A 12,179-nucleotide genomic window follows, 5' to 3' on the forward strand; every position below is an offset into this window, starting at 1 on the left:
ATGACATCGAACACTCATGCATATTTGTATATAGGCCTAGCCAGTCCAAAACCTGAATACACTGTAGGTATGAATCTGACCGCTTATATCATAAACAACTAAATATTAAGGCTAGTTTCCTAACCAGAGAACACACAAGAATGGCACTTTACAAGACTTTTTATACCAAGCCTTCATAAACTAAGAGTATTTCATAAGTTACGTTGCCTGTGTAGATTTAGACTTAAAATCAGTATAAAATCAGTAATGGATTGAAAATCTAAGTGTTATTTACGTTTTGTTTGCACTATAATGTAGTGTACCTGTTTCTCGAAATCGAATAATTTTTAAGCTATGTGTATTACCAGGAATTATTTCAAAACTAATAAATAAATAACGTCTTTGTTGGGCAGCGTACATCAGATTATAGATCTGTTTTACATTAAAACTTTTGTCATTCAAGGAGTTTAAAATACTCAACTAAAAGCTTATGTTATTAATAAAAAAATCACACTGTTCATAACAGTTTGATATAATCAACATTTTTTTGAAAATGTTTAATACTGTGAGTGAAAGAGTTTTTTTTTAGCAACTACCACAGTACTACGTAAAATCAAAACAATATTTAGGTTGATTGGAGGCCAATCACTTTCTCGCAACTACGCGATAGAGGGCTGACCCAACACCCCAATAACTGGAATGGATTGTTGTGAAAGGAAACTCTAAGAATTTGCAAATGAAGTCCATTCTGAGTAACGTGTGGGGATTAACGGGACATTCTGTACGCTGTTTACAAAATATTTCCTTTGCCTTTCCAAGTACTGAATCTATATGGTTTTGCTTATATTAAACAATAAGTCAAATACGTTGTAGCAGATGTCTTTAGTTGCATTTTACAACAGGTATTTCGTTCACCTTTCTCAGAAATAGCTGTTCATGGCGTGTTCAATAAGGTATATTGTGTTATTGTCCTAATAAACACGAGAGACATTCGCCTATCTTTATGGTCGAATTATATAAATAACATTGAACTGATTAATTTAACAAATGATCATTGTTAATTTAATGTAACAATTAGGCCATTTATGTACTGTACATTTATGTTTTATGTTTTACATTTATGTTTTATATGTTTGTTTTGTGCTGTATTTATGTTTTAGTATATATATATATATATACTGTTTAAATATTTATTTATTCAATCAATGTCCTGACTAATCAATACACAACCTAAACTATATTAAATAGAGATTTGATCATATTGTCATAGCATCTCTAGAAATCTGTCCGGAGTATGAGCAATTTTGGTTTATTAAACTTATTGGTAAATTGGTGTAAGATTGTTTTAGGTTTATTCGTAATCCGGAAGCATACGAAGTTGAAGCTTTTGCTTTGGTATTAACAGTCAAGTAAAATATATAAATAATTAAAATAAATAAATAATTAAAATAAATAAATAATTAAATAATCTTATAAATTTAAGAAAATGGGTTATTCGTTTGGCTCTGCTACCCGACCATTTTTATTATTGAGGTCTCAAATTAAAGGTATGCACGCACAGATTTGCCATCAAGCATCGGCGTATATTTTTCTATTATCTCACTCGGCTTATACGTAAACGAAATTGCTCCCCATGTTTTTCTTATGGGAGTTAAATTTGGTTTTCATGATTTTCTTCGTTAGGCTAAACAAATCATGTTAACAATTTAATTTTTGAGTTGTTCTAATTCTTATAACGTAGTTTTCTAAAGTTATCTGTTGTGGCTGCCTAGAAATAATCGGACGTTTGTTTCTCCTTTGAAAATGTATTGATAATTATAGTAGTGGTAGTTAATTATGTTACAAGACTATGACAAATTGCCAATTATTAGTCAACTTGGTCCCCACGCACAGGCTTCGCATATGTAGGCTCTGTCGATTTTCAGAAATTACGTTCATTCTGTATCTATTATTTTTTTGTTATGAATTGCTTTTGATTTTATTTATTTGATTTAATTTTACCATGGTATTTTTTCGGACAAACTCCATTAAAAATATAGCACGGGTCGAGGTTAATTTAACAACTTAAAACTAATTCATTCAACAATAGTTTACCTGAAAACTATTTTACTAATATTTGTTTAAAGTTTTACAGAATACACTTACACATGATGCTATTGTATGTTTTTATTTATACATGATATAGGTACTTACAACAAAACTTGTGAATTTTTGTGTTTATTTATACATTTATTGTATGGCAACAACGTAAACTTAAAGATAGGAGCGAGTGTATGCAATTTCAAGATAGAGTTTAGTATCCACCGATCCTACGATAGTTTAAGAGTACATTTCGTACCTGGGGCCGAAAATGACTTTTTTTCAGCTCGGGATCATTTTTAAGTTCGAGACGAAGATGAAATCGGTCCGTGGTACGATTGCTGTTTTTCACCAAACTATACAAAACTGAGAAAATATATCAATAATGTAGGCAAGCATGTTTCTTTACAACCTTTTTATCAGCTCGTGAACATCACACAGAAAATATCCGCATATCGGCGGAAATGTATTTTCCTGTCGATCTACAGAATGCCTTTATAAATTAAAATAGGCTAAAAAGACATAAAAAAGAATTACAAATGTTTAAAACTAACATGGGTTTAACGGGTTGCTATGCTGGTGACGAAATAACAACTAATTATGAAAATAAAATCAAAACAAATGGAACATATTCCAATCACATTTATTATTTACAGTGTATGTTAAATGGAGAAGTATGTGTAGTACATTGCATAGTTTTTGTCGAGTTTTCAACCGCTGGACCTCAACTTCATTGTACACTTTGATAACTGGGAAATCCATTGTAAACTATAAGATATGCACACTAATCAATGCAAATACTTTAAGGTTATGTGAAAAAATATTTAAAGGAATCAGCAAAAATAGTAATACATAATTGCTGGGCAGCGGTCTATTGCAATTCATTAGGGATATACTGCTTGTATATTTAATGTTATATATAAATGTTTTAATTAAATAAGCGATTTTCGGTACTAGGGCTGGGAAATTTTAATCACAACTATAGCTGCCATTTCGACCCTGGACAGCAATGCGTAGCTTTCAGCCTCCAATTAACGTCTGTAAAACTACTAAAACAACGTATTGCGGTGAAAAATATTTGCCAATCATACTCAATCGACTCGGAACACTGCAGTTCCTGATTTAATTAAGGGTATTATTAAAAAGTACTCGTGCAGTAATCAATTAAACAGGTTAACGAATTGAAGGATAGATACAACTAGACTATAAGGACGCAAAATACGCGTAGGTACAACTAGACGTAGGGACTACTAGACGGAGGGACCACTAGTCGTAGAGACTACTAGTCGTAGGGACTACTAGTCGTAGGGACAACTGGTCGCATCCGTACAAGCTAGGTGATACTACTTGTCGGTGGGATACACGTCTAGTTGTACCTACGTCTACTTGTACCTACGTCTAGTTGTACCTCCTAAAAATCTGCAGGTACAACTAGTCGGGTGAGCCACCGTCTACTTGTCCCTCCGTCTAGTTGTACCTACGACTAGTTGTCCCTAGGCCTCGAGGTACAAGTAGACGGAGGGACAACGAGACGGAGGGACAACGAGACGCGGTCCCATACTGAACAGCAATAGGGATGAAAAAGGATAAAGATAATCTATTACATATTATATATATTTTACAATCGAATGATGAATCACTTGCAAAGACCAAAGCCCTTATTCTGATACGTTAAAAGAAACAATTATATATCAATATATGGTTTTATTTATATGTAGTCATTCACATGATCAATGGTGACAAATGAAAGCCATTTAAATACTCGTTTACCCTGCACTATGTTGTAACTTCTTCTTCTTTACCCATGAACTCCATCTCATTGATCATAATCATATCTTCTGCTAAGGTAAGGGTAAGAAGAATCTTCTTGTTCTTATTCTTCTTACCCTTACCTTAGCTAGCTAGTGAAGTGAAGTGAAGTCGACTCGTCGAGTTTTAGTGAGAGTGAGGTTAGAAGTTGGGATTTAAGAACTTTAGACTGTATATTTTTCAGTATTCTTCATAAAACAACTATGGCTAGTGGTTCAAGATATAAGAAAATGACTGAGGTCGAGCAGCCCATAGAGTATGTTCAAATGGATGGTTTGGTACGTGCATTAGGTTTTTATTACTCCCGTTCTGTAGGCCCACTACGCCCAGTCTATGCCTTCTCACAAAAGATTTCAATTTGTAGCAAAAAACGCATTCTGTACACACTTTTTGTTCAACGACTGTTAACCTAAACTCATAGGTACAACCCACCTGTATCTTTTTTATAGGCAATCATAATTAAGAGATGGTTGTACAAAACATGGTGGCCTGCCTGGGAGCAGCTGGGGTGTGTAAGTAGGGATATTGCGATATTATGGATATCAATGCATATCGATATTTTCGTTTCGATATTCCCGATTTTGTATCGATATTAGGGTTTTAATAATATCGTGATATCGGAAGAATTTTGTCGATATCAGTTCTCGATATTGATATTTCTAAGTTTAGACATAGGCTAGATAGCCTTTTAGATAAAGTTTTAGTGATATCAACATAACTTACCTCACGGCCGCCTTTAACTCCAGGCCGCAGCCTTCGAGTGGCAACGTCGCAAGTGGTGTTGTAACAGCTGTTTTGTTTGGAAGCAGCTTATGGTATTTGTGTATTTGTGAAAGATTATTTACTGGAGTATGACAATATTAAATTCGCTTAAAATGTACAGATCTAGATTTTTAATTCATATTGTTTTGGTCCTTCAGTGCTAACCTTGTCTAACCCTCTGAGTGTTATGTGTCGCTTTTGCGACTCACAAACACTGTTTATGGCGAAGGCTGTGGGACTGACTGAATCGTATTGAACTGGATCGAGTTAGGTATAGTTTTTTTCAGCAGATTCAGAGCTTTCTCCTGATGTCTGTTTCTAGACGCTTTTCATTTTAGTTCTGAAAATATTGTAGCAGACAGCTGACGTGCGTATTTGTAAACAGCTTGGTTAACCTCGCACCGAAGACTGATGTGTTTATTGTACGTTTATCATTGTTTTAGTATTAAAAATCAAAAGTAGTGATATATACGAGGTGCATTATAAGAAGATTTACCTAAGTGATTTTGAAGGGCTGGTTGATGATCCTGAAGAAGTAGGTAGTGATATTGATGTAAATTATCAGCCAGATTCCTAGCTATGGTTAGGCCATGCATTCTTAGCTAAACACTATGTACCGAAATCTGTTTTTTGCCCATAACTTATTTATGCAAACCTACTTCCTTATATTATTATATTTTTGGAATCCTCATAAAATTCTGAACTAAGTGGCTATTTTAAAATAGCCTACCTATTTGTAGACCTATAAGTTAGGCCTAAATTATAAAAATTTATTGAGCGCAAACATAAATTTGTTTCATTTATTTTATAATTTTTAAGAAATGTTAACCCCACAAAAATTGTTAAACATTTTTTTTGTAATGTATATGTTACATTGAAGCCCATAATTTTCCAAACAAAATTATATATAAAACAGTATACTTTACATTGTTTTTAAGTTTCTAAGATACATTTTGATAAAACCCTGCGATTGCGCAATAAATGGGCGAACATTAAGACCAAAACTATAGACACTTGAAGGGTTAATGTTGTAAATACGGTAATTAACTTATTGTTTTCATTGTAACTCGAAAAATAAGGCTGGTTTTGAAATGCACTGTGTTTAAAGCTCCAAACAACTATGTTTATCGCTTAGATTTTTATTATTAATTTCAAATTTCACTTACTCTTTGAAGAAGTGTACTAGGCCTAAAGTGAAAGTAACATATCTGCCTAAATAGATTTCCTGACAGAACGCATAATCAAAAATCCTAAACCAGCTCAAGCAAATCATTAAAAAGTATATTCCTCCAAAGTAATATCTATATTCAATATTGAAGATCTTATCGATATTTGGATCCGATATTATCGTGATATCGATATTAGAGGCTGGAATCGTTATCGATATCTAATGTCAATAGATTGCTGATATCGCAACAACCCTATGTGTAAGTCAATGATAGGCCTAGCAGAAATGATGTTAAACTTTTTTATAACTAATTACGGAGCCAAATAGTGAAAAAATCGCGTAGAACTGTCAAAGTAGGATTGTTTACAGTTATGTTTATGTGTTTAATGTCATGAATAATTTGTGATTTTTAAAATTTGTAATACTTTATTTTTCTTTATTGTTTAGGTGAAGAGGTAGAACATTATGGCTATGGTAGATGTGTAATACCATAGTATACCGTCAATTTAAAGAAGCAAATTTTATCAATCTTTGTCCTCCCCCATTGCAAACGCAAAGCTTGAGTATAACTGCAATAAGCAATTTAAACTTATATGCCAACCCCGTACGAAGGTACTCTGCTAGTTAGTAATAAAACGAGGCCTCAGCGTCAAAAAATTCTTTAATAAAGTTGTAGTATTGATGTCCTAGAATACTTTAAAAGTTATTTTAGAACGTTTAAGCTGGGGTCTGGGTCCTGAATATGTAGGCTACCATTTGTTTTTTTAACTCACCAACTTTTTATAAAATAGGCTAACTTACATAACTTATAGGCTAAACTTAATTTGTTTCTGGTGAAATACTGATAGGACTAAAGTTAAATTTGTAAACAATTCATAAATCAATTTGGTGATTACGTTGGAACGTATAAACAATATTTTGTAATTGAATCAAATTTTTGGAATCTAATCGAATTTTTTGAATCAAATCAAATTTTGTATTGAATCACCATTTAGATATTTATTGTTATTCATCCGATAACATATCGTTGGTTCTCTGTGTAACTGTACCCCTTTTCTACAACAGTTACTCAGTGGATGTAGGCCTACTTATTAGATAGGTAGGCTACTCTTATAGGCAATCTATAATGGCAGGCCAATTATTAGGCCTACATTTTTTTCAAACCTTTGATTGCATAATTTGGACATATTTAAGATTCTTGTCTTAATCTCAGAAATATTTTTTTTATCACATGTTTACATACCCTCCTCAAATACAAGGCTGCGGCATTGGTGTTTAGCAACGTGGCACCGGCCGACCTATTGATATAGTAATAACAGTAACGACATACAAGTACCAAACATTGCACATTGTTTATGAATTATTACAAAAGATGGTTCAGTATGCTGGGAATTTGGCGTTGCATTGTTCCGACCCGGCCTTGTAGTAGAAGAGGCCATGATACTAGTCAAAAACATTAACGAATATTTGTACTGAGTAACTTATTTAATTCCAGGCTGTGATGAAAATTGTGAAACATTGCCACGAAGAATGTGTGTCAGGAAACCTGGAAGTTGCACAAGGAGCTTTGCTCGGGTTGGTAGTTGATAATCGTCTTGAGATAACTAACTGCTTTCCATTCCCAAAGACCTATGATGAATCAGTTGATGAGGGTGAGTGAAGGTTTAGTTTACCAAGGTGACATAAATGTTAGTCCTTTTAACTCCCAAGTGTAATTTATCGGTCATTAGTTTCCCATAAAATGTTCACGTATAATTCTTTATGAAAGCTTATTCTTTAATTTTTTTTTTATTTTCTGTTTATATTTTGTTGTTATTTTGACACCAGCATGGCAACCCATAAGGCCCGTGTTATTTTTTTCAAATTTCAAATTCATTTATTATGCTTATTTTTGAGCCTATTTTAATTTATAAAAGGATTCTGCCCATCTATACGAAATTATCTTTCTATGTATGTGTAGATTTTCTCTACAATGTACGCAAGCTAAGCTTTTAAAGCAACATGCTTGTCTAACCCTTGAGGTCGAATGGCGAGTATAGGTCGCCGCCTGTCATTTTCCTGATTGCTCAAAAATGGTGACCTACACTCACAAAAAAAGTTAAAAATCAAAAAAGTTTATCTTTGCAGTCAAATGGCAAGTAGGCCTATAGGTCGCCGGGCGCCATTTTCTCGACTGCTCGAATAGTAAACTATACTCGCTGAAAAATTGGGAAAAAATTTGACCTCAAAGGGTTAACCCTCTAGGTGTCGCATTGAACACCTGCAAATGTCACTCAATTTGCGAGACTTTTGCGGAGTTTGATTAAAAAATTAATAACAAAATCTAAATGTTGACATAGATATAACATTGTATATTTTCTTAAAGCAAATAAAATTGTCTATCTAAAAATGTATTTGTGTCCTACCTTGTACAAAAGCAATTTGTTGTTGGTTCAAATCCAGATAATCAAAAAAAGTTTTCATTTTTTACATAACCGCACATGTAAAAAAAATCACTATATTTACAAAAACTGAGATATACCGGTACATTTTATTCTAAATGTAATAAGAAAAAAGAAAATATATAGTTTCACCCTGTTTTTCTTTATAATAGGCTAACTCTAAAAATCACGACACAGTACAATGTAAACATTCGTTCACTAGTAACCGAAACACAAACAATGACATATTATGGAAAAACTATCACAGAACAAGATAAATAGTTCGGGAAACGGTCGTCTTTTATACTCACCATGAAGCCCAGAATCTCCTGAACACGTTAGTATGCCCAATGACCGGGCTTGTTCGATCTTGTGGGATTATATCAACTGAAACCGTAGGCCTGTCAAGTTGCCGTAATTACAGCGATTGACACTTGTGGCAAAAAAAATAGTCGCTGTAATTACGTTGATTGACACCTAGAGGGTTAATATAATAAGTTAGATATCACCAGGGAAATGGTTGACTGGGTTAAATTTATTATGATTCTTATAACAATTTGTCATCATTTTGTTACAGAGGAGTACCAGCTGGACATGATGAGGAGACTGCGTAGAGTTAACGTAGATCACTCCCACGTAGGCTGGTACCAGAGCTCGGACGTAGGCAGCTTCCTCAATTTACCACTGCTGGAGTCTCAGTACCACTACCAAACCTCCATAGAGGAATCTGTGGTTCTGATATATGGTAAGTAAACAGAGTTTTGAACAATGACGTTTAACTTAAAATTACTTGTTTTTAAAAATATATTTGATCCAGATGTGTAGAAAACGAGAATTTGTTGTATGGGAATACTGTTTAAAAAAACCAAAATAAAAATCCAATTCCCTTTAGGCCTTTAGGCATATTTGTAGGCATAGCCTATCTTTATTGGCACTGATGCTATAGCTACACATACTTTATGTGAGATATATTTAAGGTTCATATTCATATATTTAAAAAATTCAACTCATTTGAAATATTTAGACTTTGAGAACCAGGAAACCGTGCTAGAAAGTTGAGCTGGCATTCATGTACCATAAGATACATTTGGCTATTACCATACCTTTTGTCTGAAATAATCAGGTTAGGCCTACTAATCCACTTGCTAGGGGGGTTCCCGTGTGCATTTTATGTATAGAAAAACACCCTAAGGGATCATGTTGGTACTATGTGGGTTATCATTTTTTACGTGGGTGCCAGCTTGGCAGAGTGGGCATAACCTCAGAATCCGCCATTTTAAAAATGGCGGCGGCATTTATTACATGAAACTCATTAGGAGCTTATATCTCGAAAACGGTAATATATAGCGAGTTACTTTTATAACAATAAATGTTGCTTACACAATAAGGAACAACTTTTGTATTTACAAAAATGCCCTAAATTTAGGATTAGTTGAGCAATTTATGTTAATTTAACCTATACATTTTTACACTGTTTGAGAAAAAAATTAAGCTTAAAAATTAAATTAAATAAAATTAAATTAGCTAAAAATTAGTAATGCACTCATTACAAATCAATGTCATTTAAATAGGAAATCAATCTGTCAATTTTAATATTTTAGTAGAAATGCAGCCAGGTAAACGATTGCTGATTCTGCAGCTTTGCTGCGACGGGGGTATTTAGACCTTAGATGTAAAGAGCAATTAGTGCTATGTGCCAAATTTAAAAAACAGTTTTTTTAAGATATTATAATTTTTTTGCCAAACAGAGTAAAAATTTAGAGGTCTAATAAACATAAGTTGCTCAACTGCTCCTAAATAGTTATATTTAGGGCATTTTTGTAAATACAAAAGTTGTTTCTTATTGTGTAAGCAAAATTATTGTAGCAAAAGTAACTCGCTATATATTACTGTTTTTGAGATATAAGCTCCCAATGAGTTTCATGTAATAAATGCCGCCGTCATTTTTAAAATAGCGGATTCTGAGGTTATGCCCACTCTGACAAGCTGGCACCCACGTGAAAAATGATAACTCACATAGTACCAACATGATCCCTTAGGGTGTTTTTCTATACATAAAATGCACACGGAAACCCCCCTAGCAAGTGGATTATACCAGGTTTTATCTCTTTTCATTGACAGTCTTATGTCAGAGATATGATTAAAAGATAAAAGCTTGAAAGGTTGAAAGTAGGTAACATGTCTAATTATCTTGTTAAACTTTTGTCTGCAGACACTCAAAAAACTGGGAGAGGCTTCCTTACTCTGAAAGCATACAGGCTGACTCCGCAGGCCATAAACATAATACGCAAGCAGGATTTTTGTGACAATTACTCCTCCGAAACTACTGAACCGATTGTCATGTTTTTGGTGTCATTGGAAAGAGCGTAGCGTGAAGTTGTGCAGGAAACTTTCTTTTTAGGGAAATAATGAGAGAGTGAGGCCCTGGAGCCCTATAAAGTTTCGTATTTCTCCATAAGATTAACATTGGAAATAAAAATTGTTATGAAACTCCAGCTGTTGTCAGAAATCAAAAGTGAGAAGAAGAGCATAGGTTAATCCTAAACAGTCAATAAGTTTGCTAATATAGTATTATAACAGTTTGCTACAAATATTTACTTAGCAATTGCTCGAATTCGAGCAACAGGGACACTAGTTAAAAGATAAAAGCTTGAAAGGTTGAAAGTAGGTAACATGTCTAATTATCTTGTTAAACTTTTGTCTGCAGACACTCAAAAAACTGGGAGAGGCTTCCTTACTCTGAAAGCATACAGGCTGACTCCGCAGGCCATAAACATGCACAGAGAGGGTGAGTTCACCCCCGACGCTCTGAGGTCACTCAAGGTCGGCTACGAGACGCTGCTGATGGAGGTGCCGGTGGTTATCCGCAACTCTCCGCTGACCAACATCCTGCTGTCGGAGTTGACCGAGCTGGTGCCTCCGCAGCAAGGCTCCAACTTCCTGGACCTCGGCACGGCCACAGTGCTGGAAGGGCAGCTGCGCAGTCTGATGGAACACGTGGACGACCTCAACCAGGAGGCTATCAAGTTCAACCGGTACCAGCAGCAGGTGGTGCGTCAGACGCAGGACAAACACCGATTCTTGGCCAAGCGGGTGAGTAACCACTCATTTGTGGTTGAAACAATTACTTTACCTTTACTCAAGGGTGGTAACAGTTACCGGATATACCAGACTGCATTTTATATCCAAGAGAATCCGTTATTATTATTATTTTTTGAAAGAGGTTGGTAGCCTCATTATTTAACCTTGCATTTGCCCATCCACGTAGACTAACTGCACGTGCGTGGAAAGTATCCACCAAAGCAAGTAGTGAGCCGGTAAAGGACGAAGGTGAACTTCTTACTGTAAAAAAACTGTACCTTTACTGTAACTTCGTAACTGTACTGATAAAATGTTTGCGGCAGTGACCAGGATCTGAACCCTCGACATCGCTGCCTTGGGCCTGTAGTCCGTGACACTACGGACTCGCCTTTAGAAAAAATTTGGAATATCTCTCAAGTAGAACATTTTTTTTTATAGCCAATAAAACACTGTGCCTACAAACACACACCTATGCAACAGTTTAGAAATAATGAAGGTGTGGCTTCTGGTGACCTTTTAACATAAAGTACAGCAGTTCTAAACGTAGGTCTTAAGACAGTAGTCATAGCTAATAGTGAATGCCTCAGTCTAACAAAGTATGTCTACAGGCTCAAGAGACTGCGGCCAGACAGGAGAAGGGGTTGCCTGCGTTGCCTGAGGAGGACGTCAACAAGCTGTTCCGTCCGATAGCTGTTCCCCCCCGCCTGGCCCCCATGATACTGGCGGGGCAAGTGGATACATACAGTCAACACATCTCACAGTTCTGCTCACAAGCCCTTGCCAAGCTCTACATAATGCAAGGCCTGCATCAGTGATATGAGAGTGACAAATAAATTTGCAATTCCTCTTCTAAGGCTGTTTTCTTTTAACTCATCGTTAAT

The 12,179-nt window shown here is 35.1% G+C and overlaps 1 protein-coding gene across 1 annotated transcript; it reads left to right on the plus strand.

Moving 5' to 3' along the window:
• The first annotated feature begins 3,962 nt into the window (after positions 1 to 3,962).
• On the plus strand, positions 3,963 to 12,151 carry LOC128999897 (eukaryotic translation initiation factor 3 subunit H). The gene is made up of 5 exons (XM_054426654.1): positions 3,963 to 4,145; positions 7,293 to 7,449; positions 8,795 to 8,962; positions 10,925 to 11,310; positions 11,907 to 12,151. Exons 1-5 carry the CDS (start codon positions 4,071 to 4,073, stop codon positions 12,111 to 12,113), a joined length of 993 nt encoding a protein of 330 aa, XP_054282629.1. The 5' UTR covers positions 3,963 to 4,070; the 3' UTR covers positions 12,114 to 12,151.
• The last annotated feature ends 28 nt before the right edge of the window (positions 12,152 to 12,179 follow it).

The sequence above is a fragment of the Macrosteles quadrilineatus genome, unplaced genomic scaffold, assembly GCF_028750875.1.
Source record: "Macrosteles quadrilineatus isolate MER2022 unplaced genomic scaffold, UCM_ALF_1.0 Scaffold_8__2_contigs__length_117827958, whole genome shotgun sequence".
NCBI classification, from domain to species: Eukaryota; Metazoa; Arthropoda; class Insecta; order Hemiptera; family Cicadellidae; genus Macrosteles; species Macrosteles quadrilineatus.